The sequence below is a fragment of the Artemia franciscana genome, chromosome 15 (assembly GCF_032884065.1).
Source record: "Artemia franciscana chromosome 15, ASM3288406v1, whole genome shotgun sequence".
Classification (NCBI taxonomy): domain Eukaryota; kingdom Metazoa; phylum Arthropoda; class Branchiopoda; order Anostraca; family Artemiidae; genus Artemia; species Artemia franciscana.
In genome coordinates this window covers 18,992,450-19,015,599 of record NC_088877.1, presented here as the reverse complement: position 1 = coordinate 19,015,599, position 23,150 = coordinate 18,992,450, and the positions used below count along the sequence as shown (strand labels likewise).

The 23,150-nt window shown below is 35.3% G+C and overlaps 1 protein-coding gene across 4 annotated transcripts in view; it reads right to left on the bottom strand.

Moving 5' to 3' along the window:
• LOC136036139 (netrin receptor UNC5C-like) overlaps window positions 1-23,150 on the bottom strand; it is a 216,043-nt gene that overhangs the window by 77,970 nt on the left and 114,923 nt on the right. For all 4 annotated transcript variants that reach the window (XM_065718169.1, XM_065718171.1, XM_065718170.1 and 1 more), the window contains 4 exons: window positions 21,145-21,332; window positions 8,074-8,301; window positions 6,063-6,232; window positions 3,356-3,583 (listed from right to left, as the gene is read on the bottom strand). In XM_065718169.1, coding sequence (XP_065574241.1) covers window positions 3,356-3,583; window positions 6,063-6,232; window positions 8,074-8,301; window positions 21,145-21,332 — 814 coding nt within the window. The remainder of the gene's footprint in view (window positions 1-3,355; window positions 3,584-6,062; window positions 6,233-8,073; window positions 8,302-21,144; window positions 21,333-23,150) is intronic.

The following is a 23,150-nucleotide window of genomic DNA, read 5'->3' as shown; positions in this document are numbered from 1 at the left end:
TATATATATAGAAGATTAGTTTTTTTTTCTTTTTAGTTTTTTTGTAGTTTTTACCTTCTTTTTAGTTTTGTTAGTTTATTTTTTACTTATGTCCTGGTCGTCATTTATACTCCCTGTGTCCCGGTGCTTTGTTGATTGCTAATCGAACATTCCTTTTGTCCTGGTCGCTTTCTCTTTGAGTGTCGTCATTTATTTATTTCTTTTTTAGTTCTTTTAGTTTTTACCTTTTTTAGTTTTTTTTAGTTTTTTAGATGAAATTTTTTTTTAGTTTTTTCCTTTTTTTCTTTTTAGTTTTTTATTGGTTTTTACCTTTATTTTAGCTTATTTTTCAGTTTTTTCCTTTTTTTTAGTTTTTTTTTATTTTTTATTTTTTTTAGTTTTTTACCTTTTTTTAGGTTTTTTAGTTTTTTTAGTTTTTTAGCTTTTTTACTTTTTTTATTAGTTTTTAGTTTTTTTTGTAGTTTTTGCCTTTTTTTAGTTTTTTCAGTTTTTTTTTTAGTTTTTTATTGGTTTTTACCTTTATTTTAGCTTATTTTTCAGTTTTTTCCTTTTTTTTAGTTTTTTTTAGTTTTTAGTTTTTTACCTTTTTTAGTTTTTTTAGTTTTTTAGCTTTTTTATTTTTTTTATTAGTTTTTAGTTTTTTTTGTAGTTTTTGCCTTTTTTTAGTTTTTTAGCTTTTTTATTAGTTTTTAGTTTTTTTTGTAGTTTTTGCTTTTTTTTAGTTTTTTTAGTTTTTTAGCTTTTTTATTTTTTTTTATTAGTTTTTAGTTTTTTTTGTAGTTTTTGCCTTTTTTTAGTTTTTTCAGTTTTGACGTCACCTGATCCAGTTTTTTCAGGTGACGTCACCTGATCCACAGATCCACAGATCCACACACAGACAACTTATTTTTATATAGATAGATATATGCAATCGGGATCCTGGTCTTCATTCCATGCCCGTGAGAAACCAGCTTTGTCCAGCAGGGCTTTAACCTGTTTTGGCCATGTTAACTTTCTAGGAAAAAGTAGCAGACCATAAAGCAGACCATAAATACCATTCTGTTCACAACATAACTGTTCTGTTTTACTTCCTTTTTTTTTCACTGGCGAAGTATGTTTTGACATTGATAACAATGAGGAAAAAAAACACAACTTTAGCGCTCTTCTCTTTATAACGTGAAACAACAGAGATTGATTACATCTTTTTGTGTTTTTGCACATTAAGATCTATCACTTGACAATACAACGTATCTCCAAAAAACTTTTACAGGAAGAAAGGAAAGAGCATTGAGGAAGTTAGACTGTTTGAGTATAAAATAGCAACTTAAAGAAATAGAGTTATTGATCACTTCCCGCCAAAGTTTTTATGTAGCTTCGAATAGCGTAGTCTATTTTCTCTGTCATTTAGTTTCTGAAATGCACATTGGGTAACTTTAGGATTCCACCACTAAATTAGTATATAATAAAAAGGCACCAGTGACCACTTTTGAATAGTAAATGGAATGGTACCAGTTCAAAGCAAGTTTTCTTTTGGCTAGAGAAAAACCAAAATTTCAGATTAATGATGTTCCGAAGATTTAATTAGAAAAATAAAAACACAACAAACTTTCGCGTATCAATGAGGAACACGTAGTGCATGTGCGGATCTCCTCATAATTCACCCTCAGTCGGGGGTGCTATGTGTGGTTGGGACAAATCGTCCGACGCTTCCCGTGTTATCCCCTACCCATTTGAAGATGGGTGGATTTTTTGCTTGTTCTACAGGAGCGCGCCACTGACCAAACAATAGCCACCACCGACATATATATATATATATATATATATATATATATATATATATATATATATATATATATATATATATATATATCTTCATTCCATGCCCGTGAGAAACCAGCTTTGTCCAGCAGGGCTTTAACCTGTTTTGGCCATGTTAACTTTCTAGGAGATTTTAACATCTCTTTACAAGCCGTATATTCATTCTTTAAAATTCAAATTCTTACATCCAAAGTATAGGCTAAGAAAATAATGAGAAGTGACCCATGATAACAAGAGCGAAAGGCCGTAGCTGCCAATCGAGAGAGATAACGCCAGGCTGTATTTGCAAGGGACAATTGCCTGAATCGCTGAACATAGTGAGCAAAGCAAGTGATGACATTTGGCTATATTTATGAGTGCCAAAGGCCTGGGCAAGCGGTGTAAGACTGCAAAAACCGGCGGAGCTAATTACGTAAGTTGTGATATGGTAACTTAAGTTTGGCTGATTCTTTCACTATTTACAATGTAGCAACTGAAGTTAGGCTGACGCGCAGGTGCATCCTTCAGGATAGGCAGGAGATGGGCTAGGTTCGGGCAACAGCCCTATCTTTGAATATCTAATTGGTACCAACAATCGTTTTATAAGCAAATTTGGCTACCCCAAAATTACTTTATACTTTTGTAGGTCAAACATTTGTAATGTATAAATTGCATGTAAAAACGCCATTCGCAATCCTGCTATCAGTCGTCACCTACTCAGTTGAACCTGCTGTCAGTCAAGGTAATTTTGTTTTAATAAAACAGAGAAATAAACCGAACCTCGCGACCCAGCCGACTTAAGACTGAAACTAAGGACGTATCCAGAGGGGGGTTAGGGGTTTCGACCCCCCTTAAATGTTTGTCCGAATCGTATAAACATAACAGAAATACACATAAACAAATTGCTTATGAGTTTTTTTAAAGTTGTTTACCCCCCCCCCCCCCCGAAAAATTAACTCTCCCCCAAAAAAATTCTGGATACGGCCCTGCCTGAAAGTAACAAATTTCCAGCCAAGCACTGCCCATCTTCCCAAGAGTCCATAAGCTTTCCCTTATCATAGATTTAAGTAAAAATTGGGCTTTGTCAAAATAAAAAATTAAACATATAAGATTATTTTCTTTATTAACATTTTTTATCCATAGTAAGGGTCGATAATAGAATTAGTGTATTCTTAGGGTGTCGATTATCCCAAATTTTGGCAGCTAGTAATGCAGACTAACTAGATTCTTCTGTACATTACAAAACATTTTGAAACTAGGTTGATTTCCATTAACTAGGTTCTACACTCTGGTACTAAATCAATGGTGTTAATTTGAAAAATTTAGGAGGGGGGGGGCAAAATTTTGCATTTTGCAGCATTTACAGGGGGCAGTTTTGCTCTTTTTTTCAATTTATTTGATAAAAATACGAGGAAAATTCAATTTTCAATGAAAATACCCCCAAAAAAGGTATATTTAAAGATCTAAAGTGGCAAAACATGGCGCACGCCCCTCCCCGACAAAAAATGACACAACTGTGCTAAATATTTGCAAATAAAGTTGATTATGTATTTATATTAGAGAACGATGCATCACTTACACGTAAAGCAGCGACAGTATCATTCGTCACGTATACTTTCAGGTAATTATCAGAAGTCAACGGGGCATAAATAGCTAGTCGCAACTGTTTTGCTGCAGTTCGTTTTGGTGAACTTTCTCCTATCAAAGTAAAATAGTTTAATTCGTCTGTTAGGATGTGACATTCTGATGCTTCGACTTGAACATAAATTGAAGTGTTGATTGTCTCATCACCCAATGTCAGAACAGGCTGCAATAAGAAAATCAAAGAATAAGAAGTTACTCAGTATATTCAATAAAAAAAAAACAGTTTTTTTAACTGAAAGTAAGGAGCAATATTGAAACTTAAAACACACACTAAAATTAACATGACCATTAAGAATTAAAACGCTTAAGTTCGAATTTTGTTCCAATTCTTTAACAATGACCCCTGAATCACAAAGGCCGTTTAGTTAGAATAGATAGCTCTCTTGAAAGTACGAAAGTGAGACCTTTTCACCTCCTCAATATAAATATCAAAATTGACTTATATCATCTATTCAAAGTGCCATAAAATAGGAATTAGATAAATCTTAACGTTCCAATATTTATAAAAGCTTTTTCAAGTTCAACCGTTTGTCTTATAATGCACGATTATTCACAATTTTGCAACAGCAATTTCAATAACATCGATTAGTGAGTTTTTTTCTCATCACTGAACAGTTTGCCTTTGAGTAGCAAAATCATAGGTTATAATCACGGCTTATCACAGATAATCACAGCTTCATCTATCACGTCAACTTTTTAAGCTACATAATATCCTCTCTTGTTTAAGTAACAGAAAATGCCCAAACAGGATCATAAAGGACAAACTTTCAAAATATAGGGTGCACAAAGAATAGTTTTATTCATACAAACGCTAATTATAAGTTACTACGTATCAAATTGTTAATAAATGTTAGTAAATGTTAATAAATGTTGTAATATGTTAATATCAAGATAAAAAAATTGCTTATAGCTTTTTCTTGAGTGTTTAACTCAATTCTCGACTGAATATTCTCGATTTACGTTCCAACAACCGTCAAGCATCATATGTATATTTCACCCACGGTTGCCACCCGGCGAGAAAAAAGACACTAGATTTTAGTGATTTTTTGGTTGATTTAGTGGTTTTCTTCAATAATCTAGTAATTTATGGGCTGGTTTAGAGAGGTTAACATAATAAAAACAAGCATAAAAATTCTTAATCAATTTAAAATAATTATCTTTCCTTTTTCTTTAGGCAATATAACAAATCACTAGAAATAGTAATAAATCACTAGGGGTGACAACCCTGATCTCCCTACCTTGATACTGCATGTCTTTGACTTCAAATCTGGGTGGAACCGCTAATTCTGCTCCTCACATGCTGCACAAAGATTTTTGGCAAGTTACTTTAACTTTTTTCGGTTCTTTCTCGTTTAATGTTTTTTTTGGTTTATGCCCGTTTATATTTCCTTTTTTTGTCTTTTGCTTTATCGTATTCTTTATAAGGTAGCTTGGTCTTTTTAAAATTTTTCTTATTAGTTTTTCGACATTTTTCTTATTCGATTCTTTGTTTTCCAGCATAGGAAGTGCAAATTCGCAATATTTTTTTTTTTTTTTTTATTCACATTCATGTAAAGTTTAAAGAAAAGTAAGATATGGAACTGTAAACTAATCAACATTATAATCTAGAAGGGCCTAAAAAATCAAAACTCAACAGAAATTGATAAAAATCATTTCCCACTGTTTTAGTATTATAACCGATGACCGGAATTCTTATTCTTGTATGTAACAGAAATGAAATTCTATATGTCGGTGAAAACGTCTAATACTTACCGGATGGTCTTATTGCATGCCTTTTTAAGGAATCTCGACGAGTTATATGGACCCCCCCCCCCCCACAGGTTTTCTTTTGTTACACCTGAAGCAAATTAGGATTGTTCCAAAAATTTGTGCCAGAAATTGTGCATTGACGTTTTGTGAGTGAATTTGTAAATTAAAACTACAAAGAAAAAATAATATTTTCCTGATTTTATGCATCATAAGTCTCGATGAAGAAAACGCCAATTAATCATCGAAAAACATAGATTCCAGTTGATCTCTTGAGCTTTATACTTTAATATCAATTTCTTTAATGTGCTCCACACAGGAAGGTAAAAATTTTCCCTGTTTTTACATAATACCCATAAAATTCACTTGTTTTGCTGTCTTGTGAAACTTGAACCACTCTCCAAATGTATATCCCCCCATAACATACACAAGAATGCATGACTGGCGTCACATAGGTCTGTTTTATGTCTTACTTAAGAAATTTAGAATGAAAGGTTAAGGTGGAGCTCTACGAGAAATAGAGCCATAGACACGTCCTCTCTAATATTTATGCGCATGGAAGGGAATAAAAATTACTTTTTTTACTTTTATCTAGTGAACAATATATGTTTCTTGTCTGAATAGACATCTATAACTTACAACAGTAAAAGCTTCAACAGTCAGAATTTTACCATATAAGAATCAAGTCAGTCAATACATGCCCGCTGCGAAAATAAAATATCATCTTGCTCAAGAAAAGTATTCTTTACACACGCAATAGCAATAAATAACCCTCAAAATATATATATGCCAATCAAGGAAACACGATTCCGTTCACCCTAAAAATAAAAAACAATAAACCAAACACCCGTCACAGGGGGGTAGGAACGCTAAACAAAATCAAAACTTTTCTTTACCTCCCACTGGGGTTTTTCATTCGCCCCTCTTGGACTACTGAGTACTGTCAAATTCCAACTGTTTTCGCCTGTCAGCAGAGCACAGTGCTGGAAGCTTACCACAACAGGTTTCTTCAAACTAAGACCTGACGGTCCGCATGCGATCAGCGGGCTCAGCAAAGTCTGTCTCTCTGAAAATGCAATTGGAATAGTAGTTTCGAGCTTAAGATAAATAGCCTGTCATCGAAGAACATATGTTAGTCAAATAGCAAGTTGACAGTTAGGTATCGATAGTCATTCGTTTTGAATCTAATTTGTATAAGATCTATAATCACCTGCTATTTGGTTCGATAAGATATCGTACCTGGTCGTCACTCGTAATTGAGGCTATGATCAAACAAATGTTAAAATCCTACAACTTGTCTCAAATGCAATTTCACAAATGCAATGAACGCACTTATGATCATGCAATCTAGTTTGCCAACCAACATTTGCAAAAATCTGCCTAGTCATAGTTAAACACATATGAGGCGATGCTTCTGTCATGTAGATTTTTGATTCAATAGACAAATTACATGTTTACCGTCCAATTTGTGCATATTGGCTCAATCTAGGATCACTACTCAGCAGATTTTTTTTGGGGTGGCAGGGGCTGTATGGATAAAGTGCTTATTCTCTAACAGAATACTTACGCCACCGGGCCTTATGCAGCAAATGTAAAGTAAAAAACAAGTGAAGATAAAAAGAAATTAGTGGCCAAAGTTCATATATTATAAAAATGGAAAAAATTAAAAAGTAGATTTTATATATTTCATTCCTTATCAACTGTCAATGATAATATTTATTTCAATACCCAAATCTAATACCATATCAAAAGCCAATGATAATATTTATTTCAATGCCCAAATCTAACATCTTGACCCTCTAGGTCCATGATTCCCAACATGGGGCACAGGTCCCATCGGTAGGGCAAGGTCATATTTTGGTGGGTCATGGACAGTACATACAGCCTTCAGCAGACTATACTTTAGAACCTTAACTTCGAAAAAAAAACATTGTTCATGTGAATGACGTCACATTCAAATGCATTTAAAGATACATTGTAGTATTACAATGCCATTAGACATTGTATAAACGTGTTGTATTCAAAGAATATTTTCACTAGCATAAAAGGAAGACCCATAAAAGATTCCAAGTTTCCTTTTAAGCTTCTTTCACGTGAATGCAGGTAAAAATTTGAATAAAACAATTTAAACATCACGAGCATGACATAAGGAATTTAAAAATGCTGGGGGGGGGGCATGAACCAAAATATGTTGGGAGCCACTGTTCTAGGGAAGAGAAACTGTTATGACAGACGAGTATAATTTGTTTATATCCTGCTACAAAAGGAAACAAAGAACTTACGCGCAATATGAACGTATCTATTATATTTATGTTTATATTCATTGAAAATGAACTTATTTTCCTTACTTAGATTTATTTAGAAACCTTGAAATTGGATAAAATATAATCGTTGTGTTAGTTTGTCCCTGAAATGGAAGTTATGCTGATACTACTTGTATTTTTTACTTTTAAGTGCAAATTAGTTTGGTCGGCGTTTCAAAGTTTCCTAACTAATAAATAAAATAACAATAGTAATTAAAATAAAAACAATCTTATGTTTTCAAATAATTCAGCCTTGTTTCCTCTTGTTATATTGAATCTTAGACGCCTGTAACTATAATATACGATTATATTTTCTAGAAGTAAAAATTTTTATTATCGTGATTCTTTGAACTTTGTACCTTATATATTGTGCTTTTAAGATTACACTGTAGTCTATATTTTTAGGGCTTTTTATATGAAACCTTGTCACAAATTGAGCATTTTATTTTGAGCATTGGCTCTTAATATTTTTTAAATTCATTTTACAGGGCGCAATAGCTATAATGGATTAGAAGACACTTAAAAATGTAACCCTAAATTAAGAAAAAAGAGACACAAATCCTAATTGGAAAGTATTGACTGATTTGTAATTCTTCTAACTTACCATTTAAATCTGGTCGATCTCGGTCATCCACGATAATTGCAACATAGATTTCTTCTGATTTACCATGAGGAACGGCTCCTTGTGGAACAGTTAGAAAAACACCTGCCTCTGGTAAAACTATTTTGGCTCCAGCGGATGTTACTGTAGCCCAAGTGCAAACATTAGGCATTTCTGGATAGGTCGAATTTCTTCCCTCAGAATCATAACTCTGAGAAGAGCCACCAGAAGCTAAAAGAGTAACTTGTAAGTTAGCTGGAAAATATCCTGGTCTTGAATACTTGCCACTTTTTAGACTGTTGAGCCTTTCAAACTTCTCGATGCACACATCATAAAAACAGCTATTAATGTCAATTCAAACTGCAAAGCCCACTAAGCATTTTCCCTGCTAATTCATTACTTTCTCTACCTCAGCTGTACTAAAAGTTCTTCGCTGGCCACATACAGGGTTCCCCAACACAATTTTTAGAATGAAATAGAATCTACAAGACATTATTCAAATTGTTTTGACAGCACAACAACACACCTGTTTATAAACTGACGTCGTTCTGGTCCAGACATTGCTGACATTACAGCCATTAAGGTTAGATTGTACCATAATGAGATTATACCAAGCATTGGACGTATGGGCCCCGTAGAAAACCCTGCACTGTCTAAAACTACACTTCAGTAGACATTTTTCATTTTTTTTCTTTTTTTTTAGTAGAAAGGGATAGCAGAAAAAAATAACTGACTTTATAAAACCTGCAACAGCTACTGAATTAAAGTAGTTATCGAACAAGAGCATACAAATCATGGTCAAAACGACAGTGTTGACTTGGTAAAGACCTGTGTGTCTCCATGTGTCTTTTACCCGGAAGCCATCATACAGAACGGATCATCGTAGAAACTTGGTTAAAAGGCTCGTCAGATGTAAAATTAAAAGGTTTAGAGCTCTTTTCAAGGATCAGAACCCAAGAGAGTAACTTGGCAACATTCATTTGCCCCCAGAGCATCACAAAGTAAAATATCACAATTTAAAAGATCCAAAAATATGGATCCTTGGGTGAAATCGTAAGTGGAGACCTGGGGATACGGGATCTAAATTATTCAAATAAACCACATAAAAAAGAGGCTTAACAGATACACTTTAACATGGAAAGGACGGCAGATAACATTTTATTCACATCAGATCCGTACAAGGACTTTAAATTTATGTGATTGAATGGGCCCAAAGCAAAGCCCGTGAGCCCGTGCTCAGACCAACCTCTGATTTTCCCACCGCAATATTTCTAACTTTCACAAAAAAAAAATATGAAATCCGTTCCTCCTCTAATGCCAGCCCTACCCCCCCCCCCCCCCCCCACGAAAATAGAGCGGCATTGTACCTTTCCCGGCTTTCGATCATTCACATATTATTTAAAGAAAGGTCGTTAAAGATTATAAATCCATTATAATCATTTATATTCATTTATCGTTTTAAGCTTTAAATCTGGACTTTTTTCTTTTTGATGGAAAAGCTTTTTTCGTACGCATCATGAGACGCATACTACATATGGCAGATTTTGCCATACATAGCAAAAGGATATACGTTGTGGCGAGAGTGTGCCTCCACATTGTGAAGAGTATTAAATACCCATAGTGAAGAAAACTTCAATATAAGATGTACATCAGGTGGCAGAAAGTAAGCAACACCTCTATTTTTCCATAGCCTTTTAATTAGAATACACCTATGTTGCAGATCAACTGATTCCTTTTTCTTTAGGACCGTCTTCTCAGGAACTATGTTCTAAATTCACTGTCCTAAAGTTTCATTTTTCAGATAGCGTCAAGAAGCTTCTTTTTCGTTTCTAAGAAACTGGACAAAAATCACTTACGTTCTTATCATAACAAATGGTTGAAATGTTCCCCACAGATATCTTTTAAAAAAAGTAAATGATAAGTCCTGCTACTTTTATCATTCAGTGCCTAGAGGGATATATAATACATTACCACTGTTGCGTACAAAGCGATAAAGATTAGTTTTTTCCCTTTCTATCATCTTTTTCTTGACGACAGCACTTCTTGATTAAAGCGTATTTTGCTGCATTAGCAAGGGAGCCAGAAAAGAAGGTGTCAAAATTTTAGGGATACTTTAACCAATATCAGAGCAGGCTTGACTGGGGAGAGCTTGCTCTACGTTGCTGGAACGAGTCTTTAACTGACAATAGCCATCTTGCAAGTTTCAATGGAAATACAGAAGGATTGGCTTCGCTTATGAGCAGAATATCTATAACGCTGCTAGATTGAATTCCTTACTCTCTCTACCAGTTCAACTGTCTATAGTAAAATGGACTGCTTTCACCTGTTACGTTGAACTTTACCACGATCTTATACCTCTTAAAGTTCTCCATTTATTTTGAATTCTGGCCCTATCATCCGAACTGATATATGAGCTAGTTCTTGACATTCTTGAGCGAACCCATCTTGTAGCAAAATTTGACGTACCATATATTTTTACTGGCACTCCAATTGAGATTCAGTCATGTTCTTAGACTATATTTCTACGATGTCTAGCAGAATAAGAGCGATAAGCAACTGAGTAAAGTACATATTATAGCGCATCCTTTGGGGAATTACTCTGCCCAAAACTATTTGAAAGGTAAATTATCAAATTATTAAAGGTAAATTATTAAGGTAAGTATTATTAAGTAAATTAAATTAAAAAAGGAAATTAAATTAAAAAGTAAATTAAATAAGTAAATTAAAGGTAAATTATTAAAGGTAAGCTTGGCTGACATTTCAACAATTAGTGGCTGCAGTAAAATCACACAACATCGCACGAGACACGGCTGGACTGTCACATTGAAGGAAGCAAAAATGAAATTCCTACCATAGGGTCTCTAAACTAGTCCGAGTTGGATGAAGGGTAGAAGGTGAAATAAGAAAAAGGTACATTGAAAGTACTTCGAGTGGCTGATGACAGGGACAATTGACGATGGAAGACAAGACCATTTTTTTGCTTTAAATGAAATATTAGAAGCAATTTTCATCTGTCAAACCTTAAATTCTAGGTTGCATATACCATTAGCACTATTTCAAGGTAAAAAATAAGTATTTATTTGCGACCGTAACAGACGTTTAAAAGAGAAGAAGAATAAAGGGTAACGCAGTTTGTGAGAACGAAATCGTTCGTTTTCATCATTTTCACTATATATTTTTTTACATAATAATTCTTTCTTTTTTCTTTTTTAAAGAGAGGTTCACAGTTCAAGACTAGTCTTGAACATTAGTGCTAAATATTGAGTCGTTTAGACTTAGAGTCGTTTCAGGAAGGAATGAGGGTGAACTGGCGATGTTAAGTAACGAGAAAATCGACCAAGTTCGACAGCAATTTCTTGCACCGGGTAGTATTATAGCAAAGATGGTGGATTTTATTTTTGTTGGATTTCCTTTATTTTCTTTTTATTGACATAATAGAACAATTAAAAATATTGACGACTGAGTGATTACGAATGCAGTATATCTCAACCTGAATTCAAATATTTAGCTTTTTATATCAGATAAATGTTCTATACAATACTTAATGTCTCAAAAAATTAAATCTGGGCTCTCTCTTAATAATTATATTCCAATAAAACAAATAAAAAAAAGCAAGAAGCATTAAAAACATGCTCTTGATTTTTTTTTCTTTCTTTGCTTATCTGATTGCTTCTTTTTCTTTCAGTCTTGGCCGGACTGGGTTAATACAAGACATGATAAAGGAATTCAAAAATAAAGACTATCTTAATTTGGAGTATTTGGCTGGGGGTGTTATTCTGAAAAGAAAGTACTGTAGTTGAATAGCAGAATAATAGTTCATGCATGACTTGATCAGCAAAAAGACAGCATTTAGGATACTCTACAAAAAAAGAAAAAAAAAAACAATTTTTAGCATATGCATACCAAGCCGATTATTGCAATGAGCCTGGCAATTCTCTCCTGAAATGGAAAACTGTTTGACCTCTGCACAATCAAGACGGATGTCCTAAATCCTGAAGTTAGAACCCCAAAGCAGCGTTAGGTATGTATTTGATCCTAAGTGTCGTGGATATTATAGACGTTTCACCTAAGTTCAAAAACATTGCAACATCTATTTCAGAACCCTAATTTCCTCTTACACTTATATTTTTTTTTACATTTTAATCAAAAATATGAGAGCCAACGATATTCCAAGGATTGGTACTTGCGTGAATGACCACACCAAAGAACTGAAGTTACCTTAATCCTAACGAAATATGCCAAAATATGATGAAAATATAATACTTTTAGCAACAAAATTATGGAAAATAAAACAGAGAATTATGGGACACATGCCGCCCAGAACCTATTATATTTAATACCTAACCTGACCACCTCTATATATTAAGTATTTAATTAAAATATAAATGGAAAGTAGTTTCTCTCGCTCAGACTAAGCTGGTATCTCCGAGTGGACACGGAAAACCGGTTTCCTTACAGAAAAGAATAAAGTGTGGTCGCTATAACATGTAAGTACCAGGGATTTCTCCTATCCGTCCTAAATAGTGAACTGAATCAGCCGGCTTTCGCATTTTTCCCAATTTACCAACTCTCCATTAAAATCAAACACTGCGGACGTATCTCAATTGACTGTGAAGATTCCGCTGAAGAATATATATTTTACAACGTTTAGACCAAATAACATGTGTTTCAAAATTCCTTTTATCACCTTTAAAGTTTTCCCCATTTTTTCTCAGTTTCCTCTATTCAACCATCGTATGAATTATAACTTTTTGCATATGAATGCCCAATTTATACTCCAATAGATTTTTTCCCAAAACCGAGGAATAACGTTTTCTAACCCCAATTACAATTTAAGGCCATAATCGAACACAGCTTAATTAGGCTGCATTTAACCAGACCGAAATATTCCGGAAGTAGCATTCACAAAAAACTTCCTTCGACTAGAAATAAGCATTATAGACTGTTAACTGACACGATATTATTCAATTATGATGTGATAAATGCTTTAAACTACAATAGCAACAGTGCTGAATGGAACACCTGTCCTGGCTAAAAAAAAAACATAAGTGGAAGGGGAGCCTGTTTCCTGTTCTACTGGATCAAAAGCAAAATTTTGAACTTGACATTTCTTTACCTAATAAATACTACACATTTATTATACGCATAGACTTGTTCGATGAATTTTGTGGAGAATAAGACAAAATGAATTTGTAAAATATGACTATTAAAAAGGATAATAATCTTAAAGGTGGTTTCCACGTATGTAGCCCGAGGATTTTATGTCCTCGAGATACCCATCCCAATTATCTGAAATTTGAAAAATTATCGGATACATAAATAATGTTGGGCGGCAGAATCCAAAACTGTAGTACTAATGTATGATTTATTTCGTCTTTTAATGCGATTGTTATATAACTCGTCTGTTTTACGAATGTAAACCCCCCCCCCTACAAAATGAATTTGTACACATGAGCCTGGTTTACACCAGGAATTATCAGCAAAATATCAGAGCCCTCACATACACTCCTAAAATAAAAATACAACCAACTTTTCAAGATAAGGGAAAAAACTAGTTTTAGGCCTTTTCTTTCGGTCACGAGCATAAGTAATGGATGGGGAAAAATGCAAGCACCTCTTGTATTGGAACAAAAATCTGCGTAATTCTAATTGTGTTATCTCTTTGCCTTTTTTTTTTTTTTTTTTTTTTTTTTTTTTTTTTTTTTTTTTTTTTTTTTTTTAAGGCTGCATCATTCGGAATAGCTTGAAGAAACTAAATTTTGTCCAAAATACATATAAAAGATAAGAGCAGAATGACATCGGTTTGTTCAAACGGTTTTTTGAAAACATTTTTGAACTTTTCATGGGCATGTTTCCAACCATTTACCGATGGTATTTCTAGAAGAAGAAGAAAAAAACTATTGCCGGAATCTAGGTCAAATTTTTGTCTTGACAAGTAATAAGCTGAGCCCTATACAGTTGAGTCCAATACTTTTTCTAATAGAACAATTCCAGAGAGTATACCTAAGCTAGGAATGATCCCCGGAAACCAAGTTAAAACAAATATGAGAGAGACAGTGATTATTAGTTTTTCCTAAAGAAGTATTGATTAACAGGTCAATTATTTTGATCAACGAGATGAATCGAATAACAAATCTATTTGTGTCGGCTAGACTAGTGGATGTGGCTAGTAATTAGGAACACCCGACTTAGGAAAACAGAATCAAATCCCAGTAAAACTTGGTGATTCATGAATTTTTTTTCCTTCGGCCTGTGCTAAACCCTTTTTAAAGTCTTGGGTCGGCTGAAGTACATGACTTCGTAAATTTATGTTGTCTCATATTCCGGATGTGAAATTTGCCAAATTAATTGTTATTTAATACAGAAAAAAGGGTTACCAAGTTTTAATTAAGAGCAGTGGCGTCAAATAACAAAACTTGGGGGTGGGGGCAAACTTCGAAATCTATGAGAGCCAATTTTACTTCTTCAGCTTTAATTGCCTCAGCTTAGGTACAAATTAAATTTTCAGCCTTTTCAGGTTGCCAAGGCCGTATCCAGGGGGTGGGATCCACGGTGTTCGAACCCCCTCTCCTAAAATTTTCGTCCGACCCGTAAAACGTAGCGAAAATGCATAAAAAAAAGTTTCTATGCACTTCTTAAAGTTTTTTCGTAGTCCCCCTGAACAAAAATACTGGACACACCCTTGCAGGTTGTAAAACAGAATTTGCACCATCTTAGAATTATAAGGATCTAGCAGAGCCTCTTATCTCATCCATAACCTGCTCAAAATACCGAAAGAAATATAGCAGATTTTTCGGGCCACAGCAACTTAAAAAAAGGAACACTTATAACTCACAAAATGAAACATGAGACAAAAAAAAAGTACGATTGCTAAACCTCAAAACTAATGTAATTAAAACTGAACTACGTATCTTTTAACCTCACTAGGGGACTCCAGAAGCCCCTTTGGTCACTAGAGCAAAAGTATTTTCAGGCCCCCTAAACCAATGCCAGATTGGGGTAATTTCTGTATTTTGTAAGCAGGTAAATACAAAAATTGGCTGTAAAGTTTTTCTGAATTTACCGGGTAAAACACTGCTCATGCTTTCATAGCCATAGGTCAGGGTGATTCTAGGGAAATTACTTAAACAAATTAAAATTTTAGAATCCCGGTAAAATTTTCCCAATCGTAACCTTAAAACAACGAAAAGCTCTACATACTTACCTCATTGGCACATCTTTTAATGTGCTCTACGGCGTCCATACCTCTGTGGTGTTAAGCCCCCCCCCCTCTCGCCTTTGCAGAAGGCCCTGCTTACCTGTTATTTTTCCCAATCACGTCCAACTATTCATTGAAACTGAGTAGAACGCCACGATCGCATAATATTTCTACATCTTTCATTGGAAAGAAAATATAGCCTTTTGATAGTCAGTATGCGACAAATGAAAAGACATGAAATTCCTCGGCACTCCTAATGATTTTACTGTTTAGGTCAAAGATATACATAATTCAAATTATATTTTTAAAATGGTAGAACTCTGCGACAACACATCTTTTAGCACAAAGCCAAACGTCCATTTTCCTTGATGGATCACCTACCTTGGATAGCTAATAAAAAACCTAGTTGAAAGAGAAATTAAAAGTTGATGAAGAAAAGACTTGAAAAGGGAGCGTAATGATGATGAAGTGTTATGAGTTTATTCTGAGCATGGTGAGAGGTTTGCAAACTTTTAGAGATGGTATGCCTGCCGCTTATGAAAATGAGCAGAGACTAAGAATATTGAAATGACTAACTAAATGAATTCTGAAGGTTAACAGGGAACCCTCCACGAATTCAAAAAATGAAGAAAATTAACAGTAACCTTCAGGGAGATGCAAAAAAAAAAAAAAAAACAGAAGTTCCAGTACAATTCAGCCCCGTGAATTGTTTTCTACAACTGTAAGCAATTGGTCAAAGTCGTGGAGAAACAAAAGTGACATTGTCTATAAGTTCGGACTCAACCCCTCTAAAGGGACAATAGAAGTATTACTTGTTGATCACAAACAAATTTAATTGAGATCCAATGATTATCCTTAATGATGCAGATAAAAGAATCTAGCCTTTCCCTCAAAGGAGTTCGATCAAGCTCGCAAACTCAATACCGTAACTAGAGCTGGTATCTGTTGACAAAGTTTGTCAAACGAATTCCGTCATTCCGCCAAGTAATTAGGGCAACGAGGAGAGACTCTGATACCCTTCTCCCTCCTCTCACAGAGACAGAATCATGTACACATCATAAAAAGAAACAATTATGAACCTTATATTAACCTCTCACTAAGTTTGGTTTGGAGACGATATGGTCTTCAGGTACAAGGGCTTTTGACAAAACAAAGTATGGACAACTCCCCTTCAATTTCCACCATAGAGATTGAATCGAGTCCTCTACAGTGGAAACGCATAACTGGGAAAGTAATTGTTACTTCATATTAGGTTGGTTAAGATTGGAAAAACCTTTCCGGTCATTGTTCTGATAAAACAAATTTCAGGGTCCCTCTTTCCCTTACCTCACAGAGCTCAGCTCAGATTCCGATCTTCTGTTAAATGTCCTGATGACACTTATTTATGGATCTTATCTCCCCACGTAGGTCAGATTAGGCATGGACCCCGAAAATTGCATTAAAAGTTCCCTTATTTCCCACCAAATTTGCCTGAAATTGGATAAACCTCTGTTAACTGTTGCGATGAAAGGAATTATGAGTAACCCTTCTCCAACAAAAAATCAGAATGGGAACGTACTTTAAGAATATAATAATTACCCTTACTTCCAAGTAGGTATGGCCGCTTGAGTGGTCCGGGCCACTCAAGCGGCCATAACGAGGAAAAGCATTCCAGATTTTAGGTTACAGGAAGCCTTCAGAGGCTCTCAGTCAATGGAACCGTTGTATTGACGGATAAGAGATATATTTTGAAAACCATTAAGTCGACATATAAATTGGGAGTATTTTCTTCAGTCTCACCTATTATCCGTAGAAATCCAATCATTACCAAGCTACACGCTGCTGATAAAAAAAGGATAGCGGTAGATCAAATTGATCCCATCGAAGTCCCATCGAAGCGCGTAGGAGCCAATGCTGCATTAAACTGTGCTTCGGACATTATTTCTTCGCTTGTAAAGTGCGATTCCCAGAAAATAAAGCTTTCGGACTTTGTTATCAAATGTCCCAGCGAAGTGCCAATGATCCCTGTCGATGCCTTCAGTACCCTAAGTGCCAAGGTGAATTTTTGCCTTGAACAGCTGCGTGATATTGCGTCCAAGGTTACAGAGGGACAGTCTAAGCTTGTAGCCCCTACTCAAAATACGAAAAAACCGTCCTACGCTGTCGTTGTAAGAAACCCACCCCCGGAGCTCAGCGACCCTATCCTTCGCATGAAGAAGCTCGAAACGTTGGATGGTCATGACGGAATCATAAGTCTAAAATCTAAGCCACATAGCAAAAGCTGGGTTGTGATGGTACGCGATAAGCGCTCAGCCGACTCGCTTGCTGAAGCTGTTACTAGCTCCATCCCTAACGCTGGAGCCAGAGTGATTGATAAAAAGCCTTTAGCTGTGGTCCGGGATATACCCCATAATTATTCAAGAGCTGATTTGGAGGCCTCACTGGAAGGACTTATTAGTGCTAGTCAAATCGGCGACTCTCGTACTTTTCGCCTCGAGTTTGTCGACAAAACCGCTCTGAACGCGGTTCTGGAGTCGGGAATCCGTATTGGGTATGAAATTTTTCGCGCTAAGCCCTTTCAATCCATTCCGCGTCGATGCTTTCGCTGTCAAAGTATTGATCACCTGATTGGAGCTTGTCCCAGCTCACCAGCACATCCCAAGTGTTCCAGACGTTCTGGCCCTCATGTGAATTCCAAGGAAAACCCTTGCCAAGCCTCACCAAAATGTGCAAACTGCACTATGGAACACGTAAGTTTTAGCCTGAAATGCAAAGTTCTCCGATCGGCTCTCAACAACGCTAATAAATGAATGCTCAAACTCCGTTTAGCTTTGTTTCCCTTTTTATTAATGGTACAAAAGACAAGGATCTACTGATAAGTGAGCTACTTGAAAATGATATTGTGTTTCTACAGGAGCACCTTCTCTCTAAAGTGAATGTTGATAGCCTAAAGCGTTCTCGGACCCATTATACCTTCTTGAGAGCCGCCCAAAAAACCCGTGGAAGACCATCGGGAGGTCTGGCCATCTATTTCAGACACAAGACTCAGCCGATATTATTGCACAGCGACGCTAACATCTTAGCGATAAAATGTGGTGATACCGCATTTATAAACATTTATTTCCCCTGTAATAAAAAGACTGTGCAGTCATTGTCTAGTTTTTCACAAGCATGTAATCGCCTACGAACACTACTTAGCGACCTTTCAAAACAAAATACCAAATGGGTTCTCGCCGGCGACATGAACACTGACTTATTATCTAATTCCGACCGATCTGAAATCTTTCTCGATTCACTACCTGGGGGATTCCATCTTGCTGATAAAGATCTTCTATTTACTTATATTCACAATCGTGGTGGTCTTACTTCCAACCTTGATCATGTAATTGTGTCAGATTCAACTCTACTTTCATCAATAGTTCACGTGGAAGACTCTAAAATCGACGACGATCATTTACCAATCACGTGCCAACTATCTTGCTCCATGGCGACCTCTGTGCAACGTAACTCTCCCAAGTGGTTCTCAAAGTTAAATTGGGAAAATACCAATGTTCCACTTTATGTATTGACATTGTCCCAGTTATTATCATCTATTAAAGTGCCTTTCCACTTATTGCAAACATCTGTATCTACAACTTCATCTCGGATAGATATCAACTCGTATTATCAGCAAATAGTGTTCTGTCTAAAGTCTGCCGCTAAAACAGCTGTACCCTCCGAGTGCGTGCGAACGGGTACTCGCAATCCCTTTTGGAAAGTTGATCCTAAAGTTAAGATAGTTAAACAAAAAGCTAAGTTCTGGCTCCGTATGTGGATAGCCTGTAACCGTCCTTCTTCTGGTTCAGTACATCAAATAAAACAGAAAACCAAACGAGAGTACAAATATTCCCTGCGTAGAACGAGACTGAATGCCTGGGATGGTCCTTGTGACAAGAAATCCTGGGATCGTGTTATAAACAGTGTTAAGTGTTCACCTCCAATTAATTCGTCTCTTCGGCTATGTGACTTCGTTTCTCATTATAAAAATATTTTGCTTTCGTTTAATATTAATCTCCAAAATCATTTTACAAAGCTTGTCAACTCAATCCTCCCAATTCGTATCAACCAATCTCAAGTGTTGTCGGTGGAATCTGGTGTTATACTCCGAGCTCTTATGCAAGTGAATAAGTCTGAGTATCTCGATAGTGATGGTCTTGAAAATGAAAGCTACTCCCAATCATCTAGCTTATTTTGTATTAGAGATGCATTGTTTGCACTCTTCTCTTCATTCCTTTCTCGTTCTCACCGCTAGCTTCTAAGGCCTTGTTACTTATCAATATGTCACTAGTCCTAGCAATTATCTTTTTTAAATTTGTAAATGTTTGTTACACCTTCTTATAAAGCAACTAAGTGATGGTCTTTTTGAGATAATCCCTGCTCACTATCATGCTTTAGTTCCTCATATAGGCCTTTTCTGGCGACATTGTTGATTAACAATCGCGTTCCAGTGACCAACAAAGATTCTGTTGATCAACAATGTGGATGAGAACGATCCACAATTGAAATCGTGGCTAGTCAATTTTGCTTGTCAAATCTAAGCGGGAAATTTCAAGGATGGATATCATGAAGAGATTTTTGTTTTATTTTTACAATTTAGAAGAGAAAAAACCATTAATTTGTCATAGAGGTTTGGTACATATTATTAACTTGATTTCTTGCTTAAAATAAGATATTAGAAGGTACTTTCTTCTCAATTACCTATCCATTTCCCTCCAAAGAGTAGTGAAAAAATGTTAGTATATTACGGAACAATTCAGAGTTTGAACAGACGATGAAAAGGTTTATAAACTGCGAAAATTACAGCAGTAAACATGAGTTTAAATGAAAACATCAAAATAATTTTTAATTGATTTTGAAAATATTGTAAACTCCTTTTTGTGATGCTAACATAGGGTTTACTTCCTAGGCGTATTGTCACGTGGCCGAATCACTCAAGAGGTGTGGGTTCTCGTGGAGGAAGCAGAAGAGTCTTTTTATAAACTATTTATTTGATATATCAAGTTTATGGGCTAGTTTGAATTAATGCAGGTAAACAAATACAAATTGACAGAACCATGAAAAGAGGAACTAAAGAAACACAGTGAAAATCCACTTATGAATACCTCTCCAAGGTCTGCAGAAAGCTGATATGCGCATATTCTGTTTATAAAACCATACCAGTACCTAAGCAGCCCGTCGTTCCCATATTCTGCTAAAACATGCACTAGAAATCCCAGCATTCCAGTCACATAAATTTTCTATTTCAGGCAGTACAACAACCTTCACCGAAACAACTGCTCTGGGCTACTTAAAAACCCAATAAACCAATTATATATAACTATAAGACTATACTCACTCAAAGAACATTTTTTGCGAAAATTATTTGATAAACAATTGTTAAAAAAAAAAAAAATTGTTCTCGTGATTGTTGATCAAAATTTGTTCACCAGAGAAGGCCTACATGTGTATGTTCATGGCGTTTGACGAAACCATACTTTTTCATGGCAGTAATTTCAATCCCCATTGCAGAGTAGACTGAAATCAGCTGTTCAAAGGGAAATTCAGCCAGAGATAATAGGTGTTTTCAAGGTGCTTGTTTTTTGATAACTTAAAATAGAGAAACTTCTAATTTACGGGTCCTTAATCAAAATCATTAAAAATTCCATCTACATCAAGTAATATTTTTGAATAAAATGAAACGGAAATAACATGTACGTGTGAAGGCAACAAAAAAAAAGATCATACCAAAATGCAACAAAAAGAAAAGCAAAAGGAACGTCTAAAACGAAACAAGCATAAACAAAAACAAATTTGAAAATGAAAAATATATATATTATATTAACAAAAATCATAAAATACATACATAACAATTTACTTACAGGAAGACGAAAGAGTACTGCTAAGACTTCTATCAGATTCGGGCTTATTTATAGAACTCATGGGACTAGGTGCAGGGAGCGGACTTTGACTGATCTCCTTTCCTAAGCCACTTGGAAAGGCCATAACATGTGGACTTTCATAAAGATGCTCTGAAGACGGAGATAATACAACATTTCTATTATGAGATCTGAAAATTATTACAGGTTTAGGACATTCAATCAACAATCTTAAGAAACTACTTGAAATTTTAAACAAATGAAAAGTTTCATGTTTCTTTAACTAAAAGAAGTAGAATTCAGCCAATTTTAAATATTCTAAAATACGAGTCTTAAGCCTAGGCTCCAAAAATATTTGAAGAGATTTCATAAGTGATTAACTTCTTCTCTGCTCAAGTATGTATGTAGTATGAGGGACTATCGGGCCTCTGCCCCTCCTGAAATTTGGAGATTTTTACGATACCCACAACAATTTCCAAAGTTTTGAAATATTTTAACGGTTTTTGAGTTTTGACGGTCCAAAATAAATCCTTTCGCAAGTGTCTATCAATGCTTCCTGTAAGGTAGATTTTTGAGATTTTGGAAGATAGAAAAAAAAAATTAAAATCAAAGAGCTCTTTGAAGAACTATATGAGCTAAAGACTACATTTGGAAGAGAGTTAGGGATACCACCGCCCCTGGAGAATTCTTGGCTACAGCCCCTCTTCAAAAACAAAAAAGTGGTTCTGATACAGGCTACAAGGTTTCCAAAGGGTACAGGAGGTTAAAGACGAGGCATATGTTGACTGGGTGGCTCAGGGTACGGCCTGCCAATAATTCTGCTAACGAATTTGAATGGTTTCCAAAAAACAAACATTCTGGAATTTGTTGTGCTAAACGTGGGCCCCATTGAAAGAAATCTTATGCATATGCCCGGATTCATGATCTAAGACAAAGAACTTTTAAGTTCACCAAGAAATATCACGAATTTTCATTTTAATCTTAAATTTTGCTGTGCAGACTTCTTATTCCATTTAAATCTTAAAATCATAGGACGGAAGAATTGTTTAATTTTCTCTTCATTTTCTAGGGAATAGATATTAAAGATGGTAGATTTCAACAAATAGAGAGCTTTGCTATTCCGAATATTACTTTCAGGCACATTAAATATCTCAGAAACCAAGAGACCACCCAAATTCAATGCTATGAAATTAAACAATGGTCAGTAATTGTCTGTCATCTAACACAATAAAAGCTTTAACGTGAATATCAACTGACAACATGAATTTTAGAAACACAGAGAAGGGATACATGCCACCATGTGTTACTTATCAATTCAAGACTGCAAATTCGGGAGCCATCACGCAGAAGGCATATTCCTTGGACGCTGTTTAATTCAACATTGTTTTCATTAAGAGCTTCCTACTTGTGGAAGGTGTTTACCTCTTTTTCCACAATTACGCCAATTTTCTTGTACGAATGACTTTTTATTACATGTTGGTTGTATAACTTTTTATTACGTATTTTTTGTTATATGATATTCTAAAGTTGTATATTCGGAAGCACCATAAAAAAACACGTTATTTTGATCTATATACAAATTCCGTTTTTAGAGCTTCGGTTTCTATTGAGAGTAATCGCTCTTTAGTTACCAATCATTGCCATAGAAGGTTTCACTAGACCATAGTGAAACCAATAGCGTTAATGTAGTAAAGAGCTATGTGTCACTCATTTCTTTGTTGCTTTGAGGATCTATATGTAAAACGGATGCTAAGGTCGAATTGAGAAAGGAGTCGCAAAGTCTGAGTTCAAATGCCTATTTAAGGGTCAAAACTAACTAGAGCTCAAACAAGATTTTCAATTCCTATCTTCCCGGTTACCACCCCCAGAGCCAAATGGCGTCGGATATACATTTCAAGATGACCATTTTAAGATTTATCTTATGACACCGCAGTGGAGAAAGCCTCGCCTGGGGATTCTAAAACAGATTATTGATGCTTACACAGATTTCTCACTTCCATATTTTTGCA